This window comes from Lotus japonicus, chromosome 1, assembly GCF_012489685.1.
Source record: "Lotus japonicus ecotype B-129 chromosome 1, LjGifu_v1.2".
Classification (NCBI taxonomy): domain Eukaryota; kingdom Viridiplantae; phylum Streptophyta; class Magnoliopsida; order Fabales; family Fabaceae; genus Lotus; species Lotus japonicus.
In genome coordinates this window covers 65,393,067-65,412,916 of record NC_080041.1, presented here as the reverse complement: position 1 = coordinate 65,412,916, position 19,850 = coordinate 65,393,067, and the positions used below count along the sequence as shown (strand labels likewise).

General features: G+C 35.9%; 2 protein-coding genes and 1 long non-coding RNA gene across 4 annotated transcripts; 2 read left to right on the top strand and 1 right to left on the bottom strand.

The window, feature by feature from the left end:
* The first annotated feature begins 2,040 nt into the window (after positions 1–2,040).
* LOC130739302 (uncharacterized) lies at positions 2,041–4,398 on the top strand. Its single transcript, XM_057591564.1, has 2 exons — positions 2,041–2,603; positions 3,286–4,398. The coding sequence occupies exons 1-2, from the start codon at positions 2,446–2,448 to the stop codon at positions 3,578–3,580; spliced, it is 453 nt and encodes a 150-aa protein (XP_057447547.1). The 5' UTR covers positions 2,041–2,445; the 3' UTR covers positions 3,581–4,398.
* Positions 4,399–6,431: 2,033 nt separating this feature from the next.
* On the bottom strand, positions 6,432–10,638 carry LOC130739298 (uncharacterized). Its single transcript, XR_009019828.1, has 7 exons — positions 10,376–10,638; positions 10,150–10,238; positions 9,952–10,070; positions 9,525–9,688; positions 8,375–8,473; positions 7,652–7,736; positions 6,432–6,862 (listed from the first exon to the last, which is right to left on the bottom strand). It is a non-coding gene; the product is annotated as an uncharacterized LOC130739298 (long non-coding RNA).
* Positions 10,639–16,470: 5,832 nt separating this feature from the next.
* On the top strand, positions 16,471–19,605 carry LOC130739283 (uncharacterized). Of its 2 annotated transcripts, XM_057591538.1 has the most exons (5): positions 16,471–16,669; positions 16,754–17,733; positions 17,818–18,792; positions 18,879–19,136; positions 19,228–19,605. In XM_057591538.1, exons 1-3 carry the CDS (start codon positions 16,477–16,479, stop codon positions 18,292–18,294), a joined length of 1,650 nt encoding a protein of 549 aa, XP_057447521.1. In that variant the 5' UTR covers positions 16,471–16,476; the 3' UTR covers positions 18,295–18,792; positions 18,879–19,136; positions 19,228–19,605. The 2 variants fall into 2 exon arrangements, with proteins under 2 accessions (XP_057447521.1, XP_057447529.1); XM_057591546.1 differs by having other exon boundaries at positions 18,879–19,605.
* The last annotated feature ends 245 nt before the right edge of the window (positions 19,606–19,850 follow it).

Sequence of the window (19,850 nt, the reverse complement as noted above, 5' to 3'; positions counted from 1 at the left end):
AATACATTTGGTTCAGATCTTGAATCTTTTAAAATATGTCAAACTTATTTAAGTAAAACTTAATCTAACTCATCCTATTTACATTCTTAGAAATGGATATTTTAGTCATGAGACACTTGTAGAAATAGATATTTTCGCTATCAATTTAATAATAGGAAGGGTACGAATATTGAGGTATCCATACCCATGAATAGTTACATGATATTTAAAATACGAAAAATACCTCATATATATATTTATATAGCAAGATATGCACATTGCGTTTATCTCTAATAACTTTGGAGTTATAATGCATACACATATCCACCTCTTTTCCACCTTCATTTTCTATCTATTTCTCTCTTCTTTATCAATTAAATCACATATCACATTTTTATTTTCTCTCTTTTTTCTTCCTATCTTTCTCTTCTTCCAACTCTCCACATCTAAAAAATGAAGTGTAAAGATAAAATTATTCAATAACTTTGTGCTTGAGCATTGGGTTGTAGTTCTCTCTCAAGTAAATCTGTAAAATGATATGTTAAAAAGAAGCCTTTAAACTCAAAAAAAGAGAAGGAAATAAGTATTCGCCTTCATGCAAGTGTTGTGGGGCGCGTTTACTATACACCACTTTTTAGTGGTGTAAGGTTGCACCACCCACTTTTGATCTGCTATTGCAGGTTTTCCCAGTTTGTTTTTTTAAATACATATTTATTAATCACAAAAATTAATTAGGGTTACTTATCTAATCCCTAAATTAAACCCTTCACCCTAAAAACAACAAGCCCAACCCAGAAATTCAACCTAACCCAAAACTTCAACCCCAAAACCCAAGAGCCACTGTAACTAATCTCCCTCCCCCAACCTTTTCTCCGACCACCACACAATCATCTTCCTGAAACTTCCGGCTACCACACAACCAAACTACCAGAAGAGAAAAAAACAGAACTTGAACAAGAGGCACAAAGGAAGATGGCGTGAGAACACAGAGGCTAAGAAGGCAACAACACAGTGTGAAGGAAATGGGTCTCTTGTGTCTCTTCGAAACAGGATTGCAGCAGCTCCATCACCATGCATGCGGAGCTGAAGATGAATCCGCTCAGAAACACCTTCCACCAAAAACATCTATGTTTCACAAGATCTGAAACCCAACCCCACTTCACCATCCTCCTCCTCAAATCTGGGTTAATCATCTTGAACATCTATGTTTAACCAACACAATAAACAACCTTAACCCCCAAATTTCTCACACTCCACAAACCCTAATTCGCAAACCCCAATTAACGCCACAACCCATGTCGGAAATCCTTGTTGATTTCCGCGCCCCGCCGCTGTCTCTGGCCGAAGATCCACGTTCGCAATGAAGGACCCGGTGTACAACACAGCACTAGAACTCGAGGTGGTGATTGTGAAGGCCACAAGCCACGTCGAAGATTCAGGAGGATGGAGATCGAACCACCTCCTTCCCGATTCACGGCAGCGAGAAGGTACAAGACCTCGATCCGCACCAGATCGAAGCATATTTGGCTACCTTCGAACTGATCAAAGCTTGTTGGATTTCCATCGACCGAAGAAGCAACCATGGGAGTCAAAATTTGATTTTGACGCTCGTAGCGAAGATGGGTGCAAAACTTGCATGGTGGTGGGTATGTGAGAGCGAAGGAGCCTAAGGCTTTGTTTGGATTGGAGGGAGTGATCCATTGTTTGTTTTATTTAAAATATGATGGAATGGAGTGGTAAGTAGTGGTCCGAGATCCATCAGGCTCCATTACTTTCCTTCAGATTTGCTCCCCCAAAATTGGGTAGAAAGGAAGGGAAAGAAAAACTGAACATTTAATTAAATTATGAAAATACTATTTTACTCATGGTAACCTCCATCTATAACTTCTCCAAGTTGTGGCCCTAATTTTCCCCTTACACGTTGGAAATTATTTGGTGAGAAACTCTTCCCGCTTTTACCTTGATATTACACACATAAGCTTAGAAGGTGGAGGATATCTGGGCCTTTGGATTTAACTTCAAATACTTAGGGCTTATGATACTTGTAAGTACACAATTTCTTGGGTTTTAGCCTGTCGTTTTCTTTTTCATTAGAGTTGTATGCTTCTCGTTATGTACTCATTAGAGTTGTATGCTTCTCGTTATGTACTGGTTGGAGAAGCAAAGTTGTGCTTTGGTAGTTTAGTAAAGGGATGTGCTCTGCGAAGGGTGAGGATCCTCTCATGTGGAGAAAAACTTCAGGAAATAATATGAGTAAATTTCAACCCTTCATTTCATTTAAAATAGATCAAAGGCTGAAATTAAAAGAAGATTAAATAGTGTGTTTTTATGTGTGATGTACCCAATCATTTCCTAGTGTGGATTAGATAAGGTTCTGTATGGTTAAGATTATTTCTTCTATTTCCTTCACCTGTTCTTTGTCGACGAGCACCGCACAGAACGATCACCGCACAACCCACGGTGGCCATGGATGCCGACGAGCAACTCGAATCATCCACGACAGCCAAGGACGCCGACGAGCACCGCACATCACCCACAGTGATCATGGATACCGACGAGCATCTCAAATCACTCACGACAGCCAAGGACGACAGGCACCACATATCAATCACGAAAGACACTAGGTACCAATTGTTCCTCAGTTTTCTTTGCTCCATGTCTGCAACGCTTTATATCTTGGGGTTTTAAGTTCTTTGTCATTGCGGGTTTGGGTTTTAAGTGCTTTGTTAATGACATTAAATGGTTGTTGCTTCTAACTTCTCATTGTTGATTGGTGGTGATCCCATGGGTTGTAGTGTATGGGTTGTAGTGTTTGTGGGTGGCGGGGGTTATCCGTTTGCTGACAGAAAGAGCTTGGTGGGCATGTGTGGGGTGCTGGCGTGAGTTTTCTGGTCATGTATAGGGTGGGTGCTGGTTTGGAATATCTAGTATCGAAATAGTTGGTATGGTGGTTTTAAATTTCAATTCTTATGTGTGCTGGGGATATGTAGTTTAATGAGGTGTGGAAGCTTCAGGTAAGCTTTTGGTCTTAATGAGTGGCACTTGTGTTGAGGGTGGGTGGATATAGAGTGGGGGGTTCAAGTGCTTATGGAATGGATGGTCCTTACAACTATTGTAAACTCTAGTTCCTTCCATGAGAGTGTTTTGTCTCATGGGTTTGATTAATAATATAATGTTCTCTTAAAAAAAAAACTAACTGATCCTATTGTACACTAACCAACATATTTATAATTTATGGTATATCTGTTTTATCATGCTTATTAAAGCTAGTTTTGTATTATTGTAAATTTTGATTTTTTTCAACAGAATGTCAAATGATTTTGTTGCTGCACAAAGAACTTCAAATAAGGATGATGAATGGAAGCCTCAAGTAGGCCTACTATTCAACACTTTAGAAGAGACATGGAAACTTTGGAATGGTTACGGTGGAAAAATTGGATTTAATGTTCGAAAGCAGTATTTTAACAAGAACAAAGATGGAATGATCTTGACTATTAGATATGTGTGCAGCAAAGAAGGAATTCGTAAACCCGATAAAAGGGATTGCTTGACAACTAACCATCGGCTTGAGACAAGAACCAATTGTCCTGCAAGGATATGACTCAAATGCATGAAAGAGATTGGAAAGTATCAAATTCATGATGTTGTCGATGAGCATAACCATTTTCTGCATCTTCCAGTGACGACTCACATGCTAAAATCTCAGCGAAAACTATCACAAGTTCAAGCTCAATAGATTGATTTAGCATATGATTCAGGCATAAAGCAAAGAGCTGTATTTGAACTAATGAGTAGGCAATTTGGCGGGAGAGAAAGCCATGGTTACACACGGTTAGATCAAAAGAATTATCTTCGTGGCAAAAGATTGAGAAACATGGCATATGGGGATGCTGGAAGCTTATTACGACACTTTCAACAAAAACATATAGAAAACCCATCTTCTATCATGGAGTCCAATTAGATGTTGATGAACAAATAACAAATATTTTTTGGACTGATGCGAGAATGATTATGGACTATGAGTACTTTGGTGATGTTGTCTCTCTTGACACTACATATAGTACTAATAATGCATATAGACCTTTGGCTGTATTTGCATGATTTAATCAATTTAGACAAGTGGTAAATTTTGGAGCCGCTCTTCTCTTTGATGAGACTACATAGTCATTTAAATGGTTATTTGAAGAGTTCCTTAAAGCACACAAAGGTAAGAGGCCTCAAACTGTTTTCACAGATCAAGACCATGCAATAGCTAAAGCTTTGCATGAGGTAATGCCTGAATCCTATCATGGTCTATGTTCTTGGCATTTAATGCAAAATGGCATAAAACATCTTGACATTTTATTGAAAGATGGTTCTCCTTTTCTGAAAGATTTTAAGTCTTGCATGTACAAATATACAGATGAAGTTGATTTCCGAAGTGCATGGGATAAAATGGTGGATGATTATAAAGTAAAAGAAAATAGGTGAATTTTGAATTTGTATAAAATAAAGAAGAAGTTGGCAAGATGTTATATGAAAAATGCTTTCACCATCGGTATGAAAAGCACACAACTTAGTGAAAACTTCAATTCAGATTTGAAATCTTGTTTGAAACCAGACTTGGATATAATCTAGTTTTTCAAACACTTTGATAGGGTTGTTGATGACAAAAGATACAATGAGCTCCAATGTGAATTTGAATCTAGGCAAAAATTACCAAGGTTGAAGATGGAACATTCGCCTTTATTGCAAACTAGTACTTTTGACCCGTGCGATGCACGGGGGATATGCTCATTTTTGTTTATAGGGTGAATATTTTTCAAATTTGTTTGTTTTTGTTACGTTTTTTTAAAAGAAAGTTTATAAATTAATGATGATTAATTTTAATATAAAATATAAATTTGAAAGTTTTTTGTAATGTGTGTTCTTTTACTTTGTAAAGCGTGATATTTTATTTCTTTTTATTTATCCAAAATGTTGTATTATTTAATTTAGTCTTTATATAATAATTAATAGTTTATTGCCAAGAGTTAAAGTGATATATATCATTTGGCAGGGTTATTAATTTTTGTTTATTGCGTGAAAGTTATGGATGTCACTCGTGAATACCCGCAGAAAAAACCCACGATAGATAACATTATCCGCACATATAAATACTAGTGAATATATTTAATGGTAATTTATGTACCCGTTAATTAATAGTGCAAGTACAGATATACCTATATTCGTACTCATCAATACATGATATCTAATATGTCCATCAATTTTTTTTTATGCCCATCAAAATATATATAATAAAACTTTCTAAATCTTGTAAATAATTAATAATTTTTTTGAAGGGTAAATAATTTATAATTCAATAAATGTATATATAATTTTTTTTGGTACATCGGAAAGATAAATTGCATCAGTCAGGAATCGATCCCTGGATCTCCCCCTACCCATCCCATATGTTCGCAGCTCTTACCACTTGAGCTAAGTTGGGAGCTGCTCATCAATGTGCACCGCTTCGGTTGCAGGGTCCTCCTTCTGAACTTGATCCCATCTTGGCTAGGGATCTGTTAGCCTTGTAATTTTCTTTTCTCTCTTTTACTTTTCCGATGTAACAAAAAACAATTCTTTTAGTTAAGTTTTCTTTATATATATATAAAGTTATGGAGCTGGTATGAGTGTAGTTTTTAACCGCAGAGTAGGTGACAAATATATATTATCTAGGCTCACTCGTACTGGCGTAGCCATTAACATGTGATTTGTTATATTAAATTGATTTTTTTTCTCTCTAATAACTAAAATCTTAATAAGCTTGTGAAAAACATTCATCCGTGTCCATTATATTTTTATGTAAGTTAGATTACATGGGACTTTCAAAAAGATTACATGAGACCCTTTTTATAAACAAAAGATAAAAAAAATTATTGTAATTGGTACTTGCTCTTATCTCCTTTCATTACGGTACTTAATTGCTTTAAAAAAAAAGGTACTTAATTACAATTTTGTTTTGGTCAAATACTTAATTACAATTGAAATTTCATGTATTTACAACTCTTAAAACCAACCTTTCATTACTGTTTACGCAACAGTTTTCATAATATTTTTTCTATCTATTATTTATACATTTTTTTTAAAAGATCTATTATTTATACATTGGTTGCACACAATTAAGTTCACCTCTCACCTGTTACAAATGAATCACTTTTATTGTCTTTTATCCATTACAAAATTGTTCATTTTTAATGTTTCTCACCAATACAAATTAATAACTTTTAATGTCCCACACTTGGTACAAATTATATAATGTTTCTTGATCATCTACCGTTATTATATCTCTTAGACTCACCTAGCATATATTTTAGTCCTAATTCCAAAAACTTTTTTTATTTGGTCTTTCATATGGGAAATTTGTGCTACATTTTTCCACATGATCCAATCACAACTCAACCAACAATGCATAAACAACGAACGAAAAATCATAATCGAACCTTGAAAACCATTATTGAATTGAAAGAAAAAGTGACTTCATTCTTATTGAAACCACGATGGATCTCAATCACAAAGGTGAAGTACAAAGAGAAATAAAAATCGGTATCATCACAAAAGGTAGGCGTGCACGGTTGATTTCATTAAAAATAATATTTACATGCTAATATTAATTCCAATACATAGTTATCACACGCACCGGCAGGATAGAATCCCACTGTTTTAATAGTTGGTTATTTGACGGTTTAAAAAGTAGTGAAAAATTCAGCCGGAAAAACAAATACTGAAAAGGGTAGGATACAATGAGGGTTTACATGCACTTTGGTTATGTGGTGTCTTGTTTTGCTTCATATGCCCATCATCTAAGTTAACATCACATATACAATGAGAGTCATGTTGAGTGTCTAGTGCATTGGTAATACAACTGCAGAAGAAATTAAGTTAACATTAGATCAGGTTCTAATGTTAATCACAGGTCTCCATAATAACAACATTCTAAACCCCTTCTTAAATTATCAAGCATCAGGTAGCCAAACAAACAAATCCCTTAAACTATATTCACAATCATCTTAGCACAAAAATAAAACTGGAAATCTGATTGCATAAACAGGTTTCTCGAAACAAAACTGAATTCTCAAAGTTCAAATTTAAGCTTGTAAATATTTTCTTTCTGATGGCAAGTTCACATGAGATCCTTGACTATCACCTCTAATTTCCCTCTAACAAATTTAAGCCAACACACAAACTGTTTAAACCATGAGAATTATCCATATAATTTGGTAATAAAATAATCTCAATAAATAACATCATCCCATTATATAAAACCACAATCCTTATAAGCAACAAAATTCTCTACAAATGTAAAGTAATTAAGAACACAAAATAGTAATGAAAATTAATAAAATATAAATAAAGGATATGATACCATCTATTCTTGTTGGCTTTCTTCTTTCATTATCTTTCCATTTGTATTTCTGTAATGAACATGCGTAACATCTTTTTGTTTACCCTCAAAACCTCTATCACAATAACCCACTTTTCAAAACTAACCTTCAACTACAGAGGGTAATACAGTAATAAAAGACAATTTTTGGAAACTGGGAAGGAAAGTAAAAATAAATAAACACATACAATAAAAATTAAAAAACAAAAAAAAAAGATAGAAAACATTTTCATTTCAGAGGATAAAAAGGATAAGAGATACTTATCCTACCTAATCAAGACGATATTGAACAGACAGTTATGGTTGTGGTCACCTCTGTGCGCCATAGCTCCTTCCCCTCTCTGATATCTCATACCTACAAAAGGGTAGCTCTAATTCAGAGTTCAATAGATATATAATTAGATAATTCAAAGTTCGAGGTGTCTGGCCACACATCCAAGAAAAATAAATAAATAAGAGTAATCTATGAAATATAGCTTAGCCACAAATCCTAGACATGCTACATGAGATGGTACTCCATTTATTAAAGAATAATTAATTCATAACCAATATACATAACACCTCAATTAATAATACTAAATAGACATAAAGCTAATGCTTAGTGGTTACATAACAAATAATGATGACCTTTAAACTCACTTAATGCTCATTAATGCATAATAACTCATGACCGTTCATTTTTGTAACTGTAGAACCTATGAATTCTAATTAAAAGTGACTATTTCGAAAAGTAACTCCTGTTTAAGTGGCTAAATATAGTTCTCAAAACAGAAGCCACAATGGTTAAATATGAATTGGAAAAGGGGACATCAAGGACCTGAATAATATCTTTGACCTCAAACAATTGAAGAGTTGAAGAGGAGAAGAACAATTGAAAGAGATGTAGAGAAGAGGATATGATAAAGAAATTGTCATTGAATCAAGAACTACAGCGTATGCTAAAAAAGCTTGAGCAGCAGCTATTGTGCCTAAACTGATTTACCCTAGACTCACCTCAGAGTACTGGATCAGATGTGAATCATGGTCACCAATTGGACCATCATATATGTGCTGCCCTCCCAAATTCAAAATTAGTATTTCCCATCAGCTTCACTGCCACAAAAAAACAGAATGATCGGAAGCAGAAATATTTATCGTGCTTTAAGATTCAAACTTATGTTCAAACAACATAAATGATTTACCCCTAATGCAGACCAACAAAAATAATAACAAAATAAATTTAAAAGATGATATCTAATTAGAATATCATGCTTCCCGGCTTCCCGCATTGAGTTGTGATGGGATGTTATGTGAAGCCAAGTGAGAGAGGAGAAAGGAGAGAAGCCAGGTGGGAGAGAAGAAATGAGAAAACATGATTATTCAATAAAAGAGGTGGGTAAGTATCTTTGTCATTCTATAGGGACCATATCACCTCAATAGTATGCAAGTAATTCAAGTACACATATATATCATTTCCAAAGGACTAAAAATAAAATTGACCAAAAAAGGAATATTATGAATCCAAGTTTATAAGGTTTACCATGAGCATGAAATCAATGTCAACACCAAAATAGATCATTTTTTTATGTTGACCATCTCAATCATAACAATGTTTAAAATCCAACCTTATGGAAAAGCCCAAATTGCAACCATGATGGAAAAGAGAAGTCACAGTAGGAATTGAAACCCTGAGCTTGAAAAGAAAGAAGATGGAGAGTTGAATGAGGTGAGATTGTCAAAAAGATGATGAGTAAGTGGAAGATGGATCAGAATGAGATTAGACTGAGGTAAAGAGGGTGTGGAAAAGAAAAAGAAACTGTAAAAAATACAAAGAAAAATAGAGAAGGAAAGAGGTGGTTTTTGTGTACGAATCAAATTAGCATAGAAGAACATACAACATGAGCAAGTAAGCATAAATCCTAAAATCAAACATCACGAACATCAGTAATTAAATGTACATAATCAACGAATAAACCAAGGCACCACGTATAACCTCAAAATTTTCTAAAGCAAAATGGCTAGATCCATAACCAAATTTTTTATTCAAGAAAGCTGCCAGGGAAAGAAAAAATGAGAAGAAGAAGAAGTAGAAATCAACACAATTTAAGTACTAAGAAATTCAACAAACTCTTTAGAAGTAAGACTGGAATAAAGGAAACAAAACCTGGTGCGCTGCCGCTATTAGTGTTGACGGCGACGATGTTTGCTCCGTCAATCCCAACATGTCACAGCCCCACCAACGCAACCTCAAGTCCACCTAAAGCTCCCGTTCTTCTAGCATCAGTCGTCGCATCGACATGTGTAAAGGACGCTTCCGATGAATGTAATCTGAAACATAAAATGAATTAGTAGAGATGGTGAAAACAGAAACTGCAAATGAATAGACACAAAGAAGCAACCAAAGTGTGGTTCTTGATATTAAGCCCTAGAACTTTTCAAAAGGATATAGCTACACAATTGATAAAGAGGAAATGATGAAAACACCATTGGTTTAAACAGTAAACCTCCTAGAGAATCAGAAAACACAATGCTTTAGATGAAAACGTAGCTTAAAACAACTACAGTAAAATAAATAAATTAAACACTCATACCTATTAGTCAAACTTCCAATCTCGTGGCTTATGTTCATGAAGGATGACAGACGCTCTGAAACGCAATAATTGAATCGAACTATCCAAACAGTTGAAAAATTCACCGAAAAATTCCATATCTGCACATAAACCGCAGTTCAAAAAGTTCAACAACAAAAAAATCCCGAAAACCCAGAAAACATAATGTCAAATACACACCTTTCCGCAAGTACGAAGGCAATCGCTATTCTCTTCCACCGCCATCATCAATCTACTGTGTCCACACTTCACCGCCCAATTCCCAAAACCTAAAAATCCATTTTTTATGCTGTTACAATGCTCACTATGAACTCGAACGATGAAAACCCTATGAAATTTAAGGAGTAAAAGCAGAGAGGGGAGAAATCAGAAATAAGAAAAAGGGATAGAAAAACGTCTTACTCACCAGAATGACCGATTCGGACACCAGAAAGAGTGGCAAACCTGAAACTTTGCAGAAAACTTTGGACAATGAAGATTAAATCTTTCAAACCTTATGGACAAATCTGAAGGCGTTAGAGTCATGGAAGCAAAGATGGAATCGAGAGTGATTTGGAGAAAGAGAGCGAAAGATCTGAATCGATGAGCGGAACGCAGAGAAGGAGAAAAAGGAACGGAAGATGAGCGTCTGATTCGTGAAACGCGTTTAAGATTGAATGGAATGGAAGAGTGAAACTGATGCTATTAAAAACCGAAATGCTTGTGAATCAATGGTTAAGATCCAATCTATCTTAGTGAAATAAAATGTTTTTTTACTAAAATATCCATGCCCACCTTTCATCATTTTTGGAATAAATTGTTGAACGACTTATTTACCCCTAAGGCTACAGAAGCTTTGGTTTTATATATAGTATAGATATAGATAGATAGATAGATAGATATAGATTGATAGATGGCTGCAAAAATATATACCTTGCCTATTTTTTATCTTTTCCAAAAAGACTGATAATTTTCTGCAGCTTATATAAAAGGAGTAAATGAAGGTGATCCAAATCATGATACTTGGTAAGTATGTACAATGGAGATTTTATGTTTAAAGTGTCATTTTGTCCTTCCATTGGCACAATTTCATGTAGTTGTAGAAAGTTTGAGACTTTTGGCATATTATGTTGCCATGCAATCAAGATTCTTGATGCAAAAGATATTAAATCAATACATGATCAGTATATTTTGAAAAGATGGACAAGGGGAGCAAAGAATGGAGTTGTGAAAGATACACATGAGAACAATGTTGAAAAATATTCTAATCTTGGTAACACACATTGGTATAGTGAGGTTTGTCCTAAGTTAGTAAGAATAGCTACACGTGCATCTCATTGTGAGGAAGCACGTACTTTTGTGGAGAAGGAAATTGAGGAGTTAAGTAAGAAAGTTGAGGATATTTGTGAGAAAAATTTGGAAATCGGAGATAACAAAGCTACTCCTTCTTCCTTTGTCCCAGGTCCCAATCATCTTTGCCCACAAGTAAAAGGCTTAAAAAGAAGAAATGATGTGAAGAATTTTAGAAAGCATCCAAAGAGTTGGATAGAGAACCAATCAAAGAAGGCAATAAGGGGTAAAAACAATTGTCCTACACAAAATGGAGAGGTTAATATAATTTCATTTTTATCTTTTTGTGTTTTAAAGCAATTTGTTTTAATTTCTCAATCTTACATCTTTTGCTTTACTGTGTTTGCATAGGAAAACACTTTCCCCAATAACAATTTTGGTGTTTCAAGTTCTCAAGAGCAACCAATCAATCATGGTGATTCAAGCTCCCAAGTTCTCACTAACAATCACGAGTTGCATAATATGATAACTCGTGAAAGCACTCATAGTTTTACTAGACTATTATCTGTAAGTTTTCTCTTTTATTCATGTGCTTTTATAGTATATATAGTTATTACCTTTTCATTTTAAAAATTTAACTTTAACTATATTTTCTTCTTTTTATAATATAGGAACCGCTTGATGACACATTTCTCCAATCACGAAGTTTTGACTTGAATCAAGTATCAAGTCATTTGCCAGGGTGGCTTCCTCAACATGATGGGTGTTAGATATGAAGAACGAACTTACATGATAACATTTTTTTGTAATTGTTAACACCATGGTGTTAAATATAACAAACTGTTTTTTTAATTGTTTACATCAACCATATGAGATATTCGATATGGTAGAAAGTATTGATAATTTTTTTTTTGTTGTTGCTCAGGTGTTAAGACATCAATTATTAACTGATACGACATCATTTTTTTTTGTAATTGTTAAGTTTTAATATTGAGATTATAAGAAGACGAAATAGTGTGAAGTAGAATTATCTACTATTTTTTTGTTTTTTTTTTTGTAGTAAGAGATGACAAGAAGTGGAATTGAGATAAGATATGTTAGAAAACATTTATTGGTTCCAAAAAAAATATTCTGAAAATGGAAGTCAGAAACTCAAAATACATGAATTTTGAAATGCCATATAAAGTTGGTTCCGGAATAAAAATAAAAGCATATAGAAAAGAAAAGAGTAAATTTTGGAGTTTGGCTGTTAACACTATTTACAAACTACATGAAAATGATTGGAGTTTGGCTGTGTTAATTTTATAGTATGAGGATTGGGTATAAAAGCTCTCTAAGAAATGATTGGGTACATCACACATAAAAAAGATTATTTAATCTTCTCTTAGTTTCGGCCTTGATTTGTTTTAAAAAAAATGAAGGGTTGAGATCTACTAACATTATTTCCTCAAGTTTTTCTCCACTTGAGAGAATCCCCAACCTGCTCTATGAAGCATTGGTTGTCCAAGGTATCGCATTGAATGCGCTCTCGTGTACAGTACAACAATACAAGTCATGTTATGCAGGATAACGATAACTTTTTTGAAGTAAGGGTAATATAGGGGGAAAAAATAATAACTCATACCACTCCGTCCATCACGCAAACAATAGAGTGGTAATTTTCCTCCACTCCATCATAAAATACCCAAACAATGGAATACAAATTTTACTCTGTACCATTCCACTCCATTCCGTTCCATCGTGTTTCATTCTGCTCCGTTCCATTATGTTCCATCAATCCAAACATACCCTAAAGAAGGTGAATTCATGGAAGAATGAATAGAGTTAAAGAGAAGCATTGTTATGAAGATAGGGTGAAGGGTTTAATTTAGGGATTATATAATTAATTAAAGATTAAGAAAATATATTTTTTGTTTTTTTAAATATTCCATTGTGGGTCAAAAGGGAGTGGTGCAACTTTGCACCACTTTTTAGTGGTCCATAATAAATTATTCCAGGGTTGTGAGTGTAATCTTGAATTTAATTTTAATTTAATTTTATTTGGTGAAATATATGTGAATCCATATATGTCCATGCATACCCGTGGATATCTATGGATCTTTAAAATCCACTTAATGGTTATCAATGTGGGTATGAGACAGATACATGTACATGTTTTTACCCGCGAAGCGGGTGGTGGATATATACTACACATGCTCACTCGTACCCATTGAAATCCATACTATGGGCCCAATAGTACAACACATGGAGACTTTATTCTTCATTTTCCGGATGAATGGTAAGTTTGGTACCTTAAGTTGTCTCTCGTTCTTTAGTTGGTAACCAAACTTACGAAATGGCCCCCATGGGCCCAATGTGGGCAAAACACCAAAATTTCTAGTTGAGCTACAAAATCAATTGATAAATATCTGAACAGAGTTATATTTATCTCATACTTCTTCATCATCCTTCTTCTTCATCTTCATCTTCATCTTCATCTTCATCTGGCTCACTATCATCATCAACATCGTCTTCTTCAGAATCAATACATCAGACTTGGAACAAAAAATCAATAATCTATCATCTTCATCCTCTAGTTCTTCTTCAATCTAGAACCTGATAAGTGTCATTTTTACATATATTAGTATATCATTTTAGACTCTTATTTGACATATATGCTTGATTTATTCATCATTTTAACCCTCAAAGTAATTACTTTAGTAAATACTTAGTTATAGCCTAGAAATAGTGCAAATGTTATTTATTTCATGTGTTTAACTTGGACTTTTGATATAGGGTCATGAAAATCCAAGTTTAAAGTAAAAATTGCATTTTTAGAGAGGTTAAGTGCTGAGCACCAATCTGACATGCTAAGCGCCCCAAGGTTGCTGGAAAACCCTGTGTTGAAGGAAAGTGTGGCGCTGAGCGAAATTCAGGGGGCGCTGAGGGGAATTTAGGGGGCGCTAAGCGCCTGTGGCCGCCTGAAACACCTATAAAATGTCATAAATCATATTTTAGAAGTATATTTCCATATTTCTTCGAATTTTATCCCCAAAACAGAGCATAGGGAGTTGAGCACGGCTTTGGAGGATCCCTACGCCTAGGATTGATGGAGTGGAGCTCTAGAGCGTGGCAACAACTCTGAGAGGATCGTGACAACCTCTCGTCACCGTTCCTCTGGGTTTCATCTCTTCTTACCCTATGCCTTGTATATGTTCTTTAAAAATCGGCTCAAAACTCAAAAATCAGCCCCAAACTAAAAAATCGGCTCAAAAGTAAAAATCAACCCTAAACCCAAAAATCAGTCTCCAAAACCGTAAAATCGGCTAAAAACTCAAAAGTCGACCCCAAACCCTAAAATCGGCTCAAAACTCAAAAATTAACCCCAAACCCAAAAATCAGCTAAAAACTAAAAAATCGGTTCAAAAGTAAAAAATGGACCCTAAACTCAAAAATCGACCCCAAAACTAAAAAATTGACCCTAATCCAGAAACCGATCCCTAAAATTTTAAACACTAACGTTTTTAACGAGTGAAGCTTTTGAAATGATTTAAGTAGGAATGGAAGTGGGTTAGGTTGCCTACATGGACTCATGATATATTCTATATTAGGCCCAAGTTATGTAAGACTGAATTAAATAAATGGCTTAACTGGTCCCCGAACTTTATCAAATGTGTGATTTTTGTCCTTATTAAAAAAAGGTTAAATATTCTTTCCGTCCCTAAACTATAGCGAATTTTTTATTTCCGTCCCTGAACTAAAATTACGATGGTTTCCATCCCTGTACTTAGTAAACCGTTTGTTTTTTACCCTTTGACCATGTTGACTGCTCATGTGTGATTCCAACGTGTAGGTCAGTGCTGATGTGGAGGTAATTATGCCGGTTTAGCCGGTTTTTCAATTTTATTTTTAATTTTTATTAATAGAAAATCCTTTTTTACTAAGTAAAAACATTTCAACGTTTAATTTTACTTTTTAAAGGTCAGAAATGTTCATCATCCTTTCTTCTCTTTTCTTCTACTGAAGCCGTAGCTCCACTCTCGCCGCCGTAGCTCCACTGTGTGGTTGTTCTCATCATCTCACCGCCGCTGTCGCCGGGTTTAGGTTCGCAACAGGTAAGTACTTGATCCCTTCTTTTTTTGATTAGGTTTCGATATCCCCAATGTCCCTTCTTAATCGCGAATTTAGGTTCTCACCATATGCGATTGATACCTAACCTTAATCACGAATTTGTTGTTGATTTAGGGTTGGGAAACAATATCATAACTATTGGGTAGCAGTTTCGATTATGTATGGACCAAATCCATACTGTAAATTGCTAGTTTGTTGTTGCTAGTATGTAAACTAATGCATACTGTCGTTATCAATTTGATTGTTGCTAGAGTTAGTTACAAAAGATCAATTGATTTCAAAACATATAAGAACATTTTCTACAGAAATATTGCTCTTACATGACCTTAATGAAGTATCAATTCATGAACTCATTTTCCTACTACTGTATACTCCATATATGTATTTTATTTACTTTTGTTTTTGAACTCATATGGATTATGTATGGACCAAATCCATACTGTCAATTTGCTGTTGCTAGTTTCTAAATTTGGGCCTTCTAAATTTGATTTATGTATGCGTAGTAACAAAATAAATGTGTGTGTGCTGTAGGAAAAAATGACATTCACTGCCAAATTTCATCACAGTGGTGGATTTGTGTATATCCCTGGGCCTGTGTATGAGGGTAAACTCACTACATTCGAAGACTTAGATAGTGACAGATGGTCTTATTTTGAGATTGTTGACATGGTAAAGGAATTAGGATACACTGGTGGGTTTCAAATGTGGTGGAAAAGGAATGAAGATGATATTGATACTGGATTGAAGCCGATTACGAAGGATGTTGAAGCAATGGAGGTTTCAAAATATGCTGAGAAGAATATGTGTGATGTCCACGTGTATAATATTAATGATGAGCCTAATGTACATAATGCAGCTAATGAGGTGGTTGCTGAGGTTCAAGTCAATGAGCCTATGGTTGGTGAAGGGGGGAAAGGAGATGATTCTGGGAAAGGAAAGAAGGTTGGTGAAAGGGGGAAATAAAGTGCTTCTAGGAAAGGTAAGAAGGTTGCTGAAGGAGGCAAAGAAAGTGCTTCTGGAAAAGGTAAGAAGGTTGCTGAAGGAGGGAAAGAAAGTGCTGGTGGGAAAGGGAAGAAGGTTGCTGGTGGTGTGAAGAATGTTAAGCCAAGGAGGAGGAGTAACAGAATTATGAGTGGTGCTGTGAAATCTGGTGTGAAGAGGCCTGCTGAGACTATTGTTATTGAGGGTAGCAGCAGTGATGAGTCACTTCAAGGTGTTCATTTGAGTGACAGCGAGGAGGAGAGAGATCTTGCCATGGATGATGGATTTAATATGCCTGAGAATGATGACATTCTGCACAACATCTATGAAAACACTTTTGGTATGAACTTTAATTTGCTTACACTTAGTCTTTTTTTTTTACTTTCCTTTTTGAGTTTCTAACCTATTTCTGTTTCACTTACAGGGACTCAAACTTCTCATGGTGTGGGTGTAGAACCTGAGAGGGAGGAGGGGAATAATGAGGATCATGACATGGAATATGAGTACTTTTTTGAAGAGCTTGACAGTGCCTCTGATGCTGATGATGAGATTGAGGATGGACCTAGGGAAAGGAACCTTGTATTTAGAGAAGGAGAGCTGTCTAAGGAATTTAAATTCAAAGCTGGCATGGAGTTTCTGTCTCTTGATCAGTTCAAACAAGCAGTCAAGGTACACTCTGTGTATATTGGGAGAGAGGTTTACTTTCCAAAAAATGATTCTATTAGGGCGAGAGCTGTGTGCAGAAAGAAGTGTGGATATTTCATCCTTTGTAGCAAGGTGGGGGGGAAGGAGACTTACATGATCAAGACCATTTGTTCTAAGCATAAATGTGGAAGGTTGTTTAACAATAAGAATGCAACTGCAAGGTGGGTTGGCAAGGTTGTTGCTAAGAAGCTTCAAAACCACCAAAAAATCAAGATTAATGAGATTGTTGCTGATATCCAACAAGACTATTGCACTGGGATCACAACATATAGGGCTTGGAAGGCTAGACAAATTGCAAAGAACATAGTTGATGGGGAGGCAGCAAAGCAATACACCCTGCTATGGGCATACAGTGCAGAATTAAGGAAAGCCAATGCTGGCAACACTTGTAAGATAAACATGTACAGACCTTCACTGGCTGTGCAACCTAGATTTGAAAGGTTCTACATGTGTCTGGATGGCTGTAAGAGGGGATTCAGAGCCTCCAGACCATTTATTGGTGTTGACGGTTGTCATTTGAAGACACAGTATGGTGGGATATTGTTAATTGCTGTAGGGAGGGACCCCAATGACCAGTATTTTCCCTTAGCTTTTGGTGTAGTAGAGATGGAAACCAAAGACAGTTGGAAGTGGTTCTTGGACCTTTTGTTGAGGGATATTGGGGAGTCTAGGTGGGTGTTCATATCTGACCAACAAAAGGTATGAATTTTAATTTGCTAACACTAAGTTTTTTTTCTACTTTCCTTTTGAGTTGCTAACACCTATTTCTGTTTCACTTTACAGGGACTCATACCATGCTTCGAGGAAATGTTGAATGGTGTGGAACACAGATTTTGTGTGAGACACTTGTATGCAAACTTGAAGAAGAAGTTTGGTGGAGGGACTGTCATCCGGGACCTTATGATGGGAGCTGCAAAAGCAACACATCATCGGGAATGGCATACAAAGATGCAACAACTAAAGGAAATTAATGAGCTTGCATTCAATCGGTTAGCTGCAATCCCAACCAGATCCTGGTGTAAACATGCAATGAGCTTCTACCCCAGATGTGATGTCATCATCAACAACCTGTCTGAATCCTTCAACAGCACAATTTTGGTGGCTAGAGATAAGCCTATATTGACAATGTTTGAGTGGATAAGGACTTACTTGATGAACAGATTTGCTGTCTTGAATGAGAAGATGTCAAAATGGAATGGAAATGTTTGTCCTAAGCCTAGAAAGAGGCTGGATGGAGAGATGCTATATGCTGGAAACTAGATCCCTAAGTGGAATGCTGAGGGTGTGTTTGAAGTTCAACACTACATAAACACAGGTGATAGGTTTGTTGTGGACTTGAACAAGTTTGAATGTAGTTGTAGGTTCTGGCAGCTAGTTGGGATACCCTGTAGACATGCATTGGCTGGAATCAATACTAGAGGAGAGAATGCAGAGACATATGTCCATATGTACTACAAGCGAGAGGCTTATGCACAGTGTTATGGTAACACAATTACACCAATTAATGGTGTGAACCAGTGGGAACCTTGTGCTGAGACAGTTGAAATGCTGCCACCAACTTACAAGAAAGGGCCAGGGAGACCAAAAAAGCTGAGGAGGAGGGATCCAATAGTGGAGGGGAACACAACAAGAGTCAGCAGAGAAAGAACAAAAATGAAGTGCTCAAGGTGTCAGCAATATGGCCACAATACCAGAACATGCAAGAACCCACCAGCTCCAAACAACCCATTACCGAAAAAAACCAAAGGGAAGGGAAAGGTGAGAAGTCATAATTTCTACCTACTTGTGGTTGTTATAATTTCTATATGGATGTCATAATTTCTACATACTTGTGGTTGTTACAGAAGTCATCAGCAGCAGCAGGAGATGGAGTAAATGAAGCTGGATCTTCTTCTCGAGCACCACAAGCTGCACATGGACCACAAGCTGCACCTGCACCACAAGCTGGAAATCAGAGAAGAAGAGGACCAGGGATAACTATTGGCACATCGTCTGGATCTGCAGCACCACAATCTGTACCTGCACCATCTCAAGCTGGATCTGGAATAACTCAACCTGAATCATTGCCAGCTCAAGCTGGACAGGGTGGGACAAGCTCTCAGGTTAATGATAAGCTAAGGCATTTGCATAATTTTGACATGCAGTTCAATGGAATGAAAATTGTTGTAATTGATTTGTATTTTATGTTTCAAGCTCCAAGGAACACTACCAAGGCTCCCAGGAAGAATAAGGGAAAGAGTGTTGCATCTCAAGAAGCTACTGGACCAGTGGTGGGGACTAGAGATGTTGTGGCTGCAACACAAGAGAGTGTGGTGAAAAAGACTTGAAGACTAGTTAATGTTATGTTCACTTTTTTGGTACCAGACAAGGGTTTCTGTTTGATGTATGTAAGGGCAATTTAAATTAAAAGTATGTGGGGACATGGTGCACTAGTTGCACATGGGAATATTTTGGTACAAGTGAAACAATGACACTTTAACTTTAGGGTCTTAACTTTATGTTGTTGATGTTGATCAATTTGACATTATGTAACTATTTTATAATCAAATGCACATGGTTTGTGATGTTTCAGCAACGGGTCAACATATTTATATGGTTATGAATGTTTACATGTCAAGAACTAACAGGTGCAAGGAAAAAATAGGATTAAAATCTCATAACTAAGTTATCCTTCATTAGTTTTGTGAAATGAGAAAGGGTAACCCAATGAGAAACTTGCATAAACAAAGGCTTTGTGGAACCATTTTGTTGGATAGACTTGTAAGGACAGTTGAGTGCTCTTTGAATCTCTTCTTATAAACTGATAAAAATACATA

Coding starts and splice junctions, on each gene's coding strand:
- LOC130739302 (XM_057591564.1), top strand. CDS start 2,446: ATGGATGCCGACGAGCAACTCGAATCATCCACGACAGCCAAGGACGCC. Junction 2,604..3,285: donor TCAATCACGAAAGACACTAG/GTACCAATTGTT, acceptor TTTTTTCAACAG/AATGTCAAATGATTTTGTTG.
- LOC130739283 (XM_057591538.1), top strand. CDS start 16,477: ATGAGTGGTGCTGTGAAATCTGGTGTGAAGAGGCCTGCTGAGACTATT. Junction 16,670..16,753: donor CATCTATGAAAACACTTTTG/GTATGAACTTTA, acceptor TTTCACTTACAG/GGACTCAAACTTCTCATGGT. Junction 17,734..17,817: donor TCATATCTGACCAACAAAAG/GTATGAATTTTA, acceptor TTCACTTTACAG/GGACTCATACCATGCTTCGA.